This window comes from Stegostoma tigrinum, chromosome 4 (genome assembly GCF_030684315.1).
Source record: "Stegostoma tigrinum isolate sSteTig4 chromosome 4, sSteTig4.hap1, whole genome shotgun sequence".
NCBI lineage: Eukaryota > Metazoa > Chordata > Chondrichthyes > Orectolobiformes > Stegostomatidae > Stegostoma > Stegostoma tigrinum.
This window is the reverse complement of record NC_081357.1, coordinates 21260721-21277061: the sequence shown is the minus strand read 5'-3', so window position 1 is coordinate 21277061 and position 16341 is coordinate 21260721. Positions and strand designations below refer to the sequence as shown.

Sequence of the window (16341 nt, the reverse complement as noted above, 5' to 3'; positions counted from 1 at the left end):
ATGTGTGTGGGAACCTCAAAAGAAACAGAGGTATAGAAGACAGAAGCAGGAGGAGGCCCTTTGGCCCTTCAAGCCTGCTCCGCCATTCATCACGTTCATGGCTGATTGTCCAACTCAGTAGCCTAATCCTGATTTCTCCCCATAACCTTTGATCCCATTTGGCCACACAGCGTTAGAGGATGCAGTGCAAATGCTACTGCTTAGTAAAGAGACAGGCATTGTCCTAAATGTCAGAGCAAATATTTATCCCTCACTCAATGTTGTTAAAATGGCCTATCTACTCCTTCACTGAGCATTATTTTGAAAGCTTGATGTGGTAATTGGCTGCCTCGTTTCCAACATTAAAGCAGTCACCATATTTTAAATGCACTCCATTGGCTCCAAGGTGCTTTGGAACTCCCTGAAGTGATAAAAAGCCAGACAGAAATGCAAGTTATTTTTATCAGGACCTGACAACTGCAGAATCATATTTTACTTACATAATATTTTCATCAAAATTTAGTTCTTGGAGGTGGTTCATTCCAAGCTGAATGAACACAATCTAATTAATGAAAGAGCCTAAAGACAGTGATATTTGTGAAGGGATAATGTAAACTACCTTTGAATTTAGAAACATTTTTCTCTTTGTTCTCATTGCCTATTGCTGTTAGATATGCTTTCTTGGGCAGATGGTTATGAAGTCACCATTATCCACTCGTGTGCCTCTATCAAACGTTCATTTTGGATTTTTTCTTAAATGTTTTATCAACTCACTCCATACTAGTTGGAGCGTCTGTCGGTTTTGAAATTCTCCTTGCCTTTTCAACGTCTTTTTGAGTACGTTGTTCAAACAGAGACTATTAGACATAGGAGCAGAATTAGGCTTGTCGGCCTGCCAAGTCATGGCTGGTATATTTCTCAGTCCCATTTTCATGCCTTCTCCTTGCAAACCTTATTCCCTTGCCATTCAAGAACCAAAGGAGAAACACATTCCCTTCCACATTTCCATGTGTGCTTTTTACTTTTTATTAAAAATGAGCATGGTAAAAAACAAATCATTGTGATTTGTGGAAGGACTTTACTCGATTTACATTATGATGTATTTTGTGAAAGGTTCAGGCTCAAAAGAGGAAAGGTAAGGAGCTGGCTTTGATTTGACAACTCATAATGGTGGCAATAGATTCTTCAATAAAGGAAAGCTGATGCCAGCAAATTTGGGAAATGATTCAATAGTTTTAGAAGCAATTTAGAGAAATATTGGGTTTTTGTTTCACTTTGGAGCTAAAATGCATGTAGAATTTCCAGTTATTGACATACCTTTGACCTAAGCTCTAGAATATAATTTTTGAATAAAAATAAGTCAATTGTGGCCTGCTCCAGTAAGTAAAATAATGAATGGTCTGTTGACTAACTTGAGAAGACAGTCTATAATAATTCTCTGCCAGATGCAAATTCTTGGGCATTGAACAAAGAATCTCAACTTCAAGCCCCCATTTTGAAAACACAGTGTCAGAATCGTGTTGCTTCTTACCTTGTCGTATCAACTGTTCCAGGAGTGTGAATGTTGAAGGTGTGCTCTTGTGCCTAAGTGCGAAAGTGAATTTGAGGTTTTGGATGATATTGCCATTGGTGAATATGGAGGCCACGTGGGTGTGAAGAATGGGTGGGGAGATTGGAATACATAACAATGCAGGTCGTTTTGTACATTTTTCGTGAAATGGGTGTAAAGTGCAGGATAATCAGAAAAATTCTTGAATGATTAAGGACTTTGTATATATATGAATTTGCAAGGTAACCATATTATGGCCAAAGGAGTGGTCACCAGAAATCTGCAAACATAAATCTTCAACCAGGAGGCTCAGAGAGCTTTCAAAGTTAGGAATCGTAGTCTTCATTTCTTTCTCACCTGCCTTGTCTCACCAGATCTAATGCACTCCTGTAGTTCAAGCCTCAAGTGGCTCAAGTTAATTTTTGTTACATTGTTAAAGATGTTGTATAGATACATGTTGTTGCTATTGCAACCAGTTATAGGACACTGACTGCTATAGCTGACATCAGCTACCATGGCGCAGACAGTGTCGGCTGTTGAATGCATTCTGAGCCTGAGTATGCTTGCTGTGAAGTTATCTTTTGCCACAATCAGTTGCCATTTAAAATTGAATGTTTACTTCCTTTTGACAGCTAAATTTTCTTTGTAGCTTTCAGAATAAATTTGTGTTTCCTATTGTATATTTTCTGCAAAAAGAATTTCCTGCTCATTTCTGGTGTGACAATCACAATGTCAAATAGGGACAGGCATGGCATGGCAGGATTAATAATACTCTGAGTAATTTTGGAACATGTTGTCTAATTTGATTTTGCAGCTCACTGCAAAAGTGCACCATCAGGTTGAGTAGTAATATGCGCTAAAGAATCCATTTGATGTGACGTATCAGCTTGGTTAGTGGTGGCACAGTTGCTCCTCAATGTCATAGCTTCAAACACACAATCTGAGCTGATGATTCAGTGCAGTCCTCTGGGAGTGCTTCATCAACCAATTTTATTCATTGAGTTTTAAACCACAGTCCAGATCCAAGACCAGGTGAGCAAGAAAAGAAGTCCCGGCCAAAGTAGAAGCAGGGAAATTCTCAAAGGATTCTGGCCACTATCAGTCCTCGATTAATACTATCAAAAGATAGTTTTAGATTAGCCAATCGTTTATCTCATTACTGTTTGTCAAGTGTGTGTAAATTGGCCAGCACACTTGCATTTAAAATAATCACTACACTTCAAAATTAATTGGCTATGAAATACTTTGGGACGTCTTCTATTTGTGCAAGATGACTTCTGCAAAATAATTTTAAAAATCAATCTTTATTATTAATTTGACAGATATGATACAAATGTCAACTGCTTCAGATCACCAAAGAAGCTTAGTCAGGTCCATCTGCAAACTATGACTTTACCTAAATATTTGTCAATGCCAGGATAGCAATAGATTCAACATTAACATGCTTATTGATGTAAAAACCAAGCAAATATTTTTGGGGTGCAACAGGGAAGAGTTTTGTTCATTTAAGGATAGTAGTGAGGTAGATGGTGTGGCAGAGATTAGTGGAATTAACGCCTGAGATATTACAGTGGATTAGTTGGAACAGCTACTTTTTCAGGGCCAGGGACAGGCAACACATTGAGTGTGGCAAGGAGTATTTGGTGTTGAAGCATGGGATGGTGGTAAGAAAGAATGCAGCTTGAGGTACACTATTTAGAGGTTGGAGGAAGACTGGCACTGGTAAGGGGAAGTCTAAGGAGACATGTAGCTATCTCAGATGAAAACAGATGAACAGAAGTTTTGAAAGAATAGTCTCGAAACAGAGATTAGAGTGGATTAGATCCTGTGTGATCACTAGTGTTAGCGTGAAAATGGGGCTGATCGCAATTGCATGGACTATTGTATAGAAAGTTACATATGGCAAAAATGTTCGAGGTTAAAGACTGTTTGAGAAAGATAAGCTGCTCATTTTCTGAGGGCTTTTAAGAATGAAGCTTCCAAGCAGGAGGCAATGGTGGAATGGAGTCAAGTCTGGACAGTACAGTTCAGAGCCCCCAGTGGGCAAAGCCCATCCAAAGTCAGCAGAGAAACAAAGTCAGTTCTGGATCCTGCTGTGAAACACTATTTGATCCAGGAACCCATGAGAGGACTATAGAAAAATTGAGCAGCAACCATCAGAGGCTGATTTAACAAAGCAGTGAAGGAACAGATCGTGAACCATATATCAGAAGAATGAACTATACTCCCAAAAACATGAATGATAACCTTTTGCCATCCAACTTGGCATTGCATAACTTATATTGCCACAAAATTGTAATGAAACCTTCATTGATGCTGTTTTGCAGTCTCAGATTTCACGCTTATTTTACGGGAATTCTATCAAATTTTGTCAATCTAAATTACTGTTATTTGGAAGAAAAGTCATTTGATTCTACCAGTGGGAGTGAGTCTTCTCCAACTTTTCTGAACACACTACTTTATCCTACCACTAATTATAACAATCATTTTGTGTTGCAACATGCTTCTTTTTCTTTGAAATGACAGGTTGGTTCCTGCATGTTTTATGTGTAGAATTACTCTTTTCTTGGATTTCTGTTGTTCATATTGTGTCCGTGGGGATCTTGAGACTTTCCATTTACTTTTTTTCAAGCATCCAGGAAAGGCCACGTGAGGGATTTTTGGAAAATCTATGGCTCTGATTGCAATCTCTGTTCAGTGCTTCACTTCTGTCTGTGTCAGTAATAACTTAACTCCCAGAGGCGTTGATTGCAGTTAAGAAACTCCATACAATACAGTTCCTTCTAACAAACCCTACTAGAGTATATATTACTTGATCCATTGCTTCCGTTATTGACTTTTGGAAGGCAGCCCTTCCTTACTATGATCTGCCTGTACTGCTCGTAAACAAAACTTTTCACTTTACTTAGGTAAATGTGACTACAATAAATCAAAGCAAATCAGGTGGGCATGTCATTGAGCTGAGCCCCTGTTGTACTTAGTTTTTAATAAAACAAATTCAGATTGCATCATCTTCTCCTATTTTTTTCAGATGGTAGGTTTTGGTAATGATTCTGCTAATTGCAATTACATGTAATAGAGCCGTAGAATCATTCGGCACAGAAACAAAACTTTCAGTTCGACCAGTCCATGCCAAATGTAATCCCAAACTAAGTAAATCCCGTCCGCCTGCTGTTGGCCCATATCCTCCTAAACCTCTAGGGCTATTTGTTTTCTTGCAGTTCCTTCGCCATTTCCTGTTGCTCTTCCCCATTGTCATTTTTGATATTTAATGTTTCCATTCCATTACATCATTCCTAATTCTCCACAACAACCCCACTGCCCAAACTTTCCCCAACAGTGCTCAAGTTCTGAAGAAAACTTCTAATTTCTTCCTGGAATGCAGCATCACTGGAGAAGTCAGCATGTGTTGCCCATTAGAGTGGCTTGCTAGGCCATTTCAGAAGGCAGCCAAGAGTCAACCACATTGCACGTGTAGCCAGATTGTAGATTTACTTCCCTAAATAGGAGCATAGGGTTACAAGTAGCACATTTGGCCCTTTGAACCTGCTCCACCATTAATAAGATCATGGCTGACCTGGTTGTAGTTCTCAACTCCACTTTTCTATCTGCCTGCCATAAATTTTGACTCCCTTTCTATCAAAAATCCATCTAACATCCTTAAATAAATCAAATGTTCCAGCCTGCACTGTTTCCAGAGGAACAGAGTTTCACAATTTATTAGCTCTTTGGGAGAAAAGAAAAACTTCTTATCTCCGTTTTAAAGTGAGACCTCTTACTCTGAAACAAGCACCCCTAGTTCTAGTGTCTTCTTCAAGGGGGATCATTCTCTCAGAATCCACCCTGTCATTCCATTCAGGATCTTGTATGTTTCAATAAGATAACCTCTCATTCTTATAAACACCACTGAATATAGGCCTAATTTGTCCAATCCTTTTTCATTGGAATGAGTTGAATCTTCTTTAAACTGTTGCAATTGCAATAAATTTTCAAAAAGCAAGACCAAAACTTCATCAGAACTTCAAATGTAATCTTACCAAGAACATGTTCAGCAGCAGTAAAATTTTCCTATATATATATATATTCCATTGCCCTTTGCGTTAAACACCCATATTCATTTATCTTCCTATTCATTTGCTGGACCTGCAGACGAACTGGTGGCTGATACACCAGGACTCTGAGATCACTGAGCAATCTTTGAGTAAATTGTATTTCCTATTCTATTCTTCCATCAAAATGGACAAGCTCACATTTTCCTGCATTATTCTCCACTGTTAAGCTTTTGCCCACTCATTTGCCCAATATACATCCCTTTACAGACTCTTCACATCTTCGTGTAACTAAATTTCTTAACCATCTTGGTGTGATCAGTAAATTTACCTCCCATAAATTCGGTCCTTTCACTGCAGTCACTGATATAGATTGAATGTAGCTGAGGTTCCAGCACTGATCCCTGTGACACACCATTGGTTACAACTTGCTAATGGGAAAAACACCTCCCTTCTTCCTGTTAGCTAACCAACCGTTTATCCATGTTAAAATGTTACCCCTTACACCATGACTTCTTAGGGCATTAATGAACTAGGTGGGCCTTTATAAAAAAATCAGTGGTAGCTATCATGATCTAGGTAGTTTTTTTCCTGAGACTGACTCCAGATTTATTAATTGAATTTAAATTTCACCAGCTGCCTTGGTTGGATTTGAACCACTGTTCTCAGAGCATTAACTTGGGTCTTCTGGATTATTGATGCAGTGAAATCATCACCAGTCTTCTTATTTCCCTTTGCAAAAGTCATGAAACTGGAACATGAACTCAAGTAAAGTGATAAAGTTGCCATTGTCCCAGAGGGTCAAAGGTCTGTACTCTCATTAGAAAAAGATGACTGGTGCTGGTTTAACCTGAGGATCACCACACCTCAGGCCAGGGGCAAGGTTGAGAAGGAGATTCCTTCATAGTAACCTCAGCCAGTGCGGGAATGGAATTCAAGTTGCTGGCATCATTCTGTATCGCAAACCAGCCATCCAGCCAACTAAATTAACTAGCCCCAAACCAATAACATTTAACTTCAGATCATATTTCCACTCAAAGCCAATTTCTTAAATTCTGTCCATGTTGGGAGACCAATGTTCCAGCTTTGCAATTTTGGGCCCTAGTGACAAAAGATAAAAGATTAAAGGGAGAATACATTTTCTTTAAAAAAATTATTACTGGCTTTAAATTTTCTTGGAATTTCCTGTTGTAAACTAATGCTTTGGGAATTTCTTTGCAGAAACCCAACTGTTTTCTCAGCAATCTAAATATGAAAACAGGTCTAAAGAAAGAACTTTCAAATGTGAAGTGTCATTCGCAACTTTTAGATCTCTAAAAGTACTTCACAGCCAAAAATTTTCTTCATTACTGTTGTAATGTAGGGAATGTGACAAGCAATGTCCAAACAGAAAGTTCCTACTAACCCAACTAGCCTGCACATCCCCAAACGCTATGGGCAATTTAGCATGGTCAATCCACATAAACTGCGCATCTTTGGACTCTGAGAGGAACTGATACACTCGGAGGAAACCCATGCATACATGGGGGAAATCTGCAAACTCCACACAGACAGTTGCCCAAGGGTGGAATCAAACCGAGGTCCCTAGTACTGTGAAGCAGCAGTGCTAATCACTGAGCCACCATGCTGCCCCATCTGGGAAAGGCTTGGGAAATCTGAAGTGCTAAGGAATTTGGGAGTCCTAGTTGGGTAACATGCAGCTTCAATTGGTAGTTAGTCAGAGCAAAGGGTTGACCCTCTGGAGATGAAATGAAGAGGAATTTCTTCAGGCAGAGGCCTTAACTCATTGCCACAGAAGGCTTTGGAGGCCAACTCATTGAGTGTACTTGAGACAGAGGTAGATGGATTCTTGATTGGGAGACGGATGAAGAGTAATGGAGAAAAGGCAGGCGAATGGGATTGAAAGACATATCAGTCATGATAGGTTTGGGCAGCACAGTGGCTTTGTGGTTAGTATTACTGTCTCACAGTGCCAGGGACCTGCATTCGATTTCATCCTTGGCCAACTGCCTGTGTGGAGTTTGCACATTTTCCCCATGTCTGCCTGTGTTTCTGCTGGGTGTTCTGGTTTCCTCCCACAGTCCAAAGTGGTGCAGATTAGGTATGTTGGCTGTGCTGAATTGCCAGTGGCATCCAGGGATGCGTTGTCTGGGTGGATTAGCCATGGGAAATGCAGGTTTACAGGGATAGGGTAGAGGGTGGGTCTGGATGGCATGCTGTTTGGAGGATTGGTGTGGACCAGATGGGCTAAATAGTCTTCTTCTACACTGTGGGGGTTCTATGATTGAATGGTGGGGCAGACTTGATGGGCCAAATGCCCTAATTCTGCTTTATTTTCTGATCTTATGGACTCTGGCACTGAAGGGGGAGTTGAACATCTATCATTTATAAATATATATATATTATGTATATTGTTAATACACCTGTCATACAGAAGTAAAATGTTTAATATTCTGGAATCAATGGAAGTAATGTTTATGGAGCTAAATCTGGAGAGTCCCTAGCGGACATTTTGATTTTTTGATGTGCAGCAATTTCTTCTCTCCCTGACTTTCGAATCCTAGGAGACCCCCACCTCCACGTTGTTGCAACATCATAACATTTGATTCATCGAGAGCAGTACTGTGGGAGATTAAGTATCATGTATATGCTCAAAAACTGGGTCTCCTGTAACAATTTGTGTTTTCATATCATTATGGAGCAGCATCTGTAAACAAGCCAGACTGTTGGAATGAACTGGTGACAGTACGTGTCCCTCATACTGCTGCTGCCTCCATGCTGATACTGTTTAGTTGCTGCTAAGAAAACATGGGACAATCTTGATTGGAGTCAGCTGACAGATATAAACAATGCTACTATTCTTCTCTAACTCTGTTAAGTCTAGGAACCAATATTCGTGCTTATGAGGCAATGAGCCCGTTTCATTGTAGCATTGGTAAAATAATGCTGAGAAGAATTTCACTTGAGTCCACTAAGCAAACAATGAACTGATGCTTTCAACAATCATTTCATTACTTTATGTGACCTCTCATGTAGTAACATTTTACTATAATCTTCTTCCTCCACTATTATCAAAAATTTTAAGCTGTAACGGATCAGTTGTGTTTTTTCAAATGTATTGGCACTGTAATGACTCATATAAGAATGATGCCTGAGCCTTAAAAAGCTGAAGTATTCCTTAACGTGTACATTTAGCTAATAATGTCTAACATGATTTTCCATAGGCAACAATGGTGCAGCAAACCCATACCAGCACCAACTTGAACTTTGACAGTCATTCCTTTTGACAAGACTTGTTTGTCTGCAATGTTGGATAATGTTTTTAGTAGCAAAACAAACTCCGAAACTCTAGATAATGAGCAAGGACTCGAGCATTTGATTTGAAATCTACACTGCAGATTATCTTTTCATTTCAGACATTGAGAGATATGTCAGCATTATGTGCCATGAGCAATGTTATATCACAGTCAAAGCACACAGGCCAGCTCCTTGTGTGTGTGTGTGTGTCACAGAGGTTTTTGAAAATATCGTACATCCTCATTGTACAATCATGCAAGTATAAGAAATGTTAGTGATAATGGGAACTGCAGATGCTGGAGAATCCAAGATGATAAAATGTGAGGCTGGATGAACACAGCAGGCCCAGCAGCATCCCAGGAGCACAAAAGCTGACGTTTCGGGCCTAGACCCTTCATCAGAGAGGATCTCTGATGAAGGGTCTAGGCCCGAAACGTCAGCTTTTGTGCTCCTGGGATGCTGCTGGGCCTGCTGTGTTCATCCAGCCTCACATTTTATCATCATGTAAGAAATGTTATAAGGGCAGACACTGAGCTAGAAGATTCACCTTCATTACCTGTAAACAAGATGCACATACAGCACGAAATGGAAACCCATAGATCAAAACAATACATGAACGCTTTCAAAGCTCTGACAGTTGTTATTAAATTTTAAATGAAAAGGTTATGTTCAGCAGGGAGATTGATTTGAAATAACAAAAATAGAATAAACTGAGATAAAATTCAGTGACATCGACAACATATTTGTTGAGTGACATAACTGCCATATCTGCAACAAAGCAAAAAATTAGTTCTTTTTGTAACCAGTGAGTTGTTTTATCCTTGAAATATCTTTCATAATTTGCCAAAGTTTCTCATTTACTTAAAGTTTGTCATACTGTTGCCTCACAATCACTGTTTAACTAGTGTGGTAAAAAATTTGATCCTTGCTGTTATCTGTGTAAAAATAACATTTTATAATATTGTTGAATTGGTTGAACTACATCTGGATTTTAGTAAAAGTTCCTTATTAATCATAGTGATTTATGATACAAACCACTGAAATCCAGTGCTATGTATTTATACTTACATGTATATAATGTGGCTGTGTGCATAAAGTTTGATTTGAAATAATAAAACCTCTTGACATGTCCCCTCACGCTTCAGCAAGTATTTTTGTTCTGTTCTCAAGATGTGGCCATAGATGACAAGGCTAGTATTGGTTGCCAGCAGTAGCCCTTGAAAAGGTGATGGCCTAGTGGTATCATCATTGGATCGTTAATCCAGAGGCCCAGCTAATGTTCTGGGTACCCAGGTTCAAATCCTGTTTGTGGAATTTGAATTAAATTAAAGCCTGGAATTTAAGAGTCAAATGATGACCACAAATCCATAGCTGATTGTCGGAGGGTGGGGGGGAGTCCATCAGATTCATTAATGCCCATTAGGGAAGGAAACTGCCAGCCTTACCTGGTGTGACTTACCTATGACTCCAGACCCACAGCAATGCAGTTGACACTTAACTGGCCTCTGGGCAATGAATGCTGGTCTAGTCTGCGATGCCCTCATCCCATATACAATTTGAAAAAAGGTGATAGTGAGCCTTGAAAGTTTCCACTGTTGTGGAGGTATGCCCAAAAGTTCTGTTAGGTAGAGAATGCCAGGATTTTGACTTTGATGTATGTCCAGATCTGGATAATTGTAATTTGGAGGGAGAATTGGAGGTGGTGTTCACATGAATTTGCTGTTCTAGTTCTTGTAGATGGTAAAGAAACTGCTGACGAAGAAATCTTTGTGCATCGTCCACATATTACCTGAACCGTAAGGTTTCTGAAAACCCACCTCACTTCCTCTGCTTTCAATCATTTAGCCAATCTCAGTCAGGACTACTTCAGTTAATTATACCACTGAGAAAGAAAAGGAAAAAGTCAGGCATGGTTCCCGATCCTGATTAGTTTTTCAGTAACTGTTGCTTTATTATGTGAGGAAAAGCTCAGGACATTTGTGTTTAGCTGCCAGCATTTAGTGTTTGGAATACAGAAGTAAACTGGAAGTTCTCCAGCATTTTCTGCATCTTCAAAGAAGGAGAGGGAGAGGAATTAATACAAAGTTTTAATTTTTTTTTCCAAATGAACCTAGGCAGTTGTGAGAGGCTACACTCATATCATTAGTTTGGGAATCAACCTATAAACTTTCTCGAAGATGTCTCACATTCTTCATTATTCCTTCTGCATTGTAAGTTCTAAGTTAGTCCCACTCGACTCCCTTTTCCACATGGTCCATCAAATGTTTTCTTTAATAAGAAAAGTATTAAGAAGCATTTTAGTCATTAATAGCATATTTGTCAAACAACAGAGATTGTAACTTTAAAGGCCATGGGACCACGTTGGACTAAGCACATAATTACTTCAGCACAGTACTAACTCAGTGCTGTATTTTGGAAGTGCTATGTTTTAGTTGAAGCATTAAACTATGGTCCTGTTATGCTAACTCAGTTGGATGTAAAAACCCCTGTAGCACTTTGTCAGGAGTAGTTTATTATCCTGATGTCCTGACTAATGTCCTTTCCGCAACCAACAAAAATTAGGACATCTGGTCAATCATTTCAATACTTGCGTGTCAGTTCTTGCAATGTATAACGTGCTGCCAATGCAAGTTCTTTCATGGTGGCACAGTGGCTCAGTGGTTAGCACTGCTGCCTCACAGCGCCAGGGACCTGGGCTTCCTCCCGCAGTCCAAAGATGTGCAGGGTAGGTGTATTGGCCATGCTAAATTGCCTATCGTGTTCAGTGATGTGCAGCTTAGGTGGTTTGCAGGGGAATGGGTCTGGATGGGATGCTCTGAGGGCCGGTGTGGACTTGTTGGGCCAAAGGCCCTGGCCCCACACTGTAGGGATTCTGTGAACGTGGCATAAGGAGCCAAGGCAAAGCTAGAGCCAATGTGGATTGGATGGAAAATTGCGCTGACTGGAATCAAACCTAGCATAAAGGAAATGGTTTTGGTTGTTAGAGATCAGTCATTTCAGCTCCTAGACATCTTTGCAGATGTTCTATGAGGTAGTATCCTTGACTCAGTCATTTTCAGCTACTTCATCAATGACCTTCCATCATCATAAGGTCAAAAGTAGGGATGTTCATTGATCACCGCACAATGTTCAGCACCATTCACAATTCCTAAGATAGTGAAGCAGTCAATGTCCAAATGCAGCAAGATTTGGACAATATGCAAGTAAGACAATTAGCAAGAAACATTCGCACCACACAAGAGATAATGGGAACTGCAGATGCTGGAGAATCCAAGACAATAAAATGTGAGGCTGGATGAACACAGCAGGCCAAGCAACATCCCAGGAGCACAAAAGCTGACGTTTCGGGCACCACACAAGGGTCAGTTTGTGACCATCTCCAACAAGAAAGAGAATCTAGTAATCATCCCTTGATATTTAACAACATTGTTATCACCAAATGCTCCACTATCAACATCCAGGGGTTAGAATTAATGAAAATTTGAACTGGTCTCTCCATTTAAGTATTGTGGCTACAAGAGCAGGTTAAAGGCTAGGAATCTTGTAACAACTAATCCACCTCCTGACTCTTCAAAGGCTGCCCACCAGGCACAAGTCAGGAGTGTGGTGGAATACTCCACACTTGCCTGGATGACTGCAGTTCCAACAGTACTTGAGAAGGGTGACACCATCCAAGATTAAGCAGCCTGCTTAGTACCACATCCGCAAGCATCCACTCCCTCCACTATCGACATTTGGCAGCAGCAGTGTGTACAAATCTGCAAAGTGCCTTGCAGAAATTCACCAAGGCTCCCTAGGCAGCACCTTCCAAACCCGTGACCACTTCTGCCCAGAAGGACATGGACGACAAATACTTGGGAACATCACCACCTGCAAGTTCCCCTCCAAACCATGCACCATCCTGACTTGAAAATATACTGTTGTTTCATCAGCGTCATTGGATCAAAATCCTGGGACCGCCTTCCTAACAATACTGTTGGTGCATCTACACCAAATGGACTGCGGAAAACCACTTCCTCAAAGACAGTTGGGAATGGGTAATAAGTGCTGGTTGGTGAATTGCTTAAAAAATGTTACGCAAATTAATTTCTCATTGTTACTAATTAGCAAGCTGGAAAGCTTGCTTTCAGAAAAATAAACCATTTCTGTTCATAATTAATGGAAATAGACTCTTTCCCATCTTCACATGGACTTTACAAAGTTATGCTTGGCAGTATCATTGTTCATCTGCTGACAATTTGGAACTGTTATCATAAAACAGAATACGCAAGACCACATCCATGATATTAAATTTATTGATTTGTTTTTACATATATTGCTAGATATTTTTCTTTTCAGTATTTATTTAGATATGAATGATTTCGTATTCTTTTGTTTTCCTTTTCCTCTCAAATGTTATTGGTCTCTGTTCATTGATATGATTGTTTTTTAGACTGAATATTGACCTTTTCCTGACTAATGAGTTGGAGGAACATATGGTTTTAAAAGCAGTCTCTGAACTTGTGACTGGAACTACTGCAAAGCCTCAGAAATAGCACGATAATCTCTCCATCAAAGTGCAGTGAATGGAGAATAGTTGCAATACTAATTGTATGCCTAAAATTAATCTCAGTATTGTGCTTGACAGAGAAGTTATCCAATTCTCTCAACAACAACTGCATTTTCCATTTATGTGCTGCCTTTTATGTAGTAGGGTGTCCCCAAAATACTTCACAGGAACCTTAGTGAATGAAGTTTGGCAGCACCAGATCACTGTCCTGACTGTAGCCTGTTATGTTATTATAGGCAGACATTTATATTTTGCAGTCGCTGAGCTACTAGACAGGTTTGATGTAATGTTTTGTTAATCTTCCACTCTGTCTCCTTTGTTTTTAAAATTAGCCGGAGGCAGTTTGGACCTAAAGACAAAGAAGAGGTGAAAATCATTGAGCACCAGACCCAGTACCTTCGACTGATGCCACACCTCGCTGCCTCACTTGCTCTGACTTTTACAAGCAGGTAGGAAACTTGTTTCATTTCCTCTTGTCTTTGTCTGAATGCAAAGCAAAAGCCATATGTTTAAAAACAATATGGAAAGCTTTTCTATGCAGGAGAAATACTGACATACTGATGAAGACCCCTTTTCAAGTGTGAACGCATCCTGAGGGTACCTGCACAAATGTTAAGTCGATCACACAAATTCCTGCAAATGACAAGCTCAGATTCGACCCACTTGCATGCAGATGGACTGCAGCTTTTAAGGGCCTTCATTAATCACCTGATTACAGGTATCTGTCCTGTCTGCTTTTGAACTGACAGTGGGAGTATAAGTCAAATAACAATCTACAGGCATTGGTCAACCCCTAAACACCACTGCCCCCAACCCTCGCCTGCTCTCCCTTCCTTCTCTGTTTCCTTTCACTCAACCAATTTTGCATTCATGTTTATACTATCCATTTTATGCCATGATGTTCCTCACATGCCTATGCGTGACACTGTGTCAAATGCCTTCTGAAAATTCATGTATATTATCTCAACAAACTTACCCTTTTTGAGCCTTTCAGTTATTTCTTTAAAAAGCAAGCTCATCAAACACAATTTCCACTTTAGAAACCTGTGCTGATTCTTTCTAATTAACCCATTTGATTACTAATTCTATCCTGATTTTTTTCCCCAGAGGTTTCCTACTACTGAAGTTAAACTAACTGGTCTGTAATTGCTGGGCTTATCATAAAATCCCTATAGCGAGGAAGCAGGCTATTCAGCCCATTGAGTCTACACTGACCCACCGAACAGCAACCCACCCCAGACTCACCACCATACCCCATCCCTGTAACCCTGCATTTACCATGGCTAGTACATCCCCGGACACTCTGGCCAAATTAACATGGTCAATCCACCAAAACGTGTACATCTTTGGACTATGGGAGGAAACCCGAGCATCCGGGGAAATGCACACAGACACAGAGGAGAATGTGCAAATTCCACACAGTTGCTCAAGGCTGGAATCGAACACTGGTTCCTGGCAGTATGAGGCAGAAGTGTGACCAAGTGAGACACCATGCTGCCTCAGTCTTTAGGTTATAAACTTTCTTGAATGAGGCTGTAAGGTTTGCCATTCTTCTGGCACCTTTCCTGAGTCCAGGGAAGATGGAAAGCTTATGACCAGTGCTTCCACAATTTCCACTCTCACGTGCTTCAAAATCCTTGGATGCATCTCATCTTGCCCTGGTGCTTTGTTGACTTTAATTGCTGACAGTCTATCCAAGATTTCTTCTTATTAATTTTGATCCCTTCTAGTGACAGATGTTTCCTTCTCTCTCACTATGGCCTGGGCAACTTCCACTTTTTTTATAAAGACAGATGCAAAGTATCATTTAACACCTCAGCCATGCCCCTTCCCTCCATCTGTAAATCCCCTTTTTGGTCTCTGATCAGCCCTGCTCCTGCACTAACCACTCTCTTACTGTTTACATACCTATTGATTGACTTTGGGATTTCACTTTATGTTAGCTTTTTTCATTATTCTTCTTTGCTTATTTGCTTTCTCACCTCCCACTAACCCTCATGATTCCCAATTGTATTTTCTGCCTTATACCAGTCAAAAGCACAGCTTTTCTTTCTAATGTTAATTTCTACCTCTGTTGTCATCCAGAGAACTTTGGATTTGTGTGGAGCTGGAGGAAGGCAGCAGGCCAGGCAGCATCAGAGGAGCGGGAAAGTTGACATTTTGGGTCAGGACCCTTCTTCAGAAATGGGGAGGGATAAGGGAGCTGGGAAATTATTAGAGAGAAGAGGGGTGGTGCTGGGGAAGGTCAGTGGATGGTGATAGGTGAATGAGGTAGGCAGTAGTGGGGATTGGTCAGTGGGATGGGTGGGGCAGATAAGTGGGAGAGAAGACGGGTAGATTGTGTCAGGTCAAGGAGGCAGGGATGAGAGGGAGGGTTGGACATAACATGGAATTCACCAGCTTTAAAATCTCCCAAAACACGGCTTTATCCTATGTCCAACCCTCCCTGACTTCCTGATTACTTACTCTACCTGCGTACTAACTTCTGAGATTCATGCACTAGGACACCCAGTTCTCTGTGCATTCCTTCACCATTTAGATAATATGCTTCTTGTTTACTCTTTCAGCTAAAATAGACAATTTTACATTTTCTCACATTGTACTACTTCGCCTGGTCTTTGCTCACTCACTTAACCCGTATACATTTGTTGTCTCAAAATTTCCACTTCACATCTCATTCTCCTACCTAACTCTCTGTCATCAGCAAATTTAACTACCATGCCTTCTATCTCTTCATCCAGATCATTTACATAAATTGTGAAGAATTGAGGCCTCAGCACCAACCCCTGTGGCACAGCACTCATGGCATCCTGACAGCCTGAAAAATTCCCACTTATTCCGACTCACTGCTTCCTATTAGCAAGCCAGTCTTCTATCCATGCCAAAATTTTAACCCCTGCTTCGTGAACTTTTAATTT

At 40.4% G+C, this 16341-nt stretch overlaps 1 protein-coding gene across 5 annotated transcripts in view; it reads left to right on the top strand.

The window, feature by feature from the left end:
* The window catches only part of acoxl (acyl-CoA oxidase-like), a 322997-nt gene that overhangs the window by 112808 nt on the left and 193848 nt on the right, over positions 1 to 16341 (top strand). For all 5 annotated transcript variants that reach the window (XR_007247594.1, XM_048531552.1, XM_059645207.1 and 2 more), the window contains one exon: positions 13756 to 13872. Coding sequence is in view for 4 of the 5 variants with exons in the window: in XM_048531552.1 (XP_048387509.1) it covers positions 13756 to 13872 (117 nt within the window). In the remaining variant the exon portion in view is untranslated. The remainder of the gene's footprint in view (positions 1 to 13755; positions 13873 to 16341) is intronic.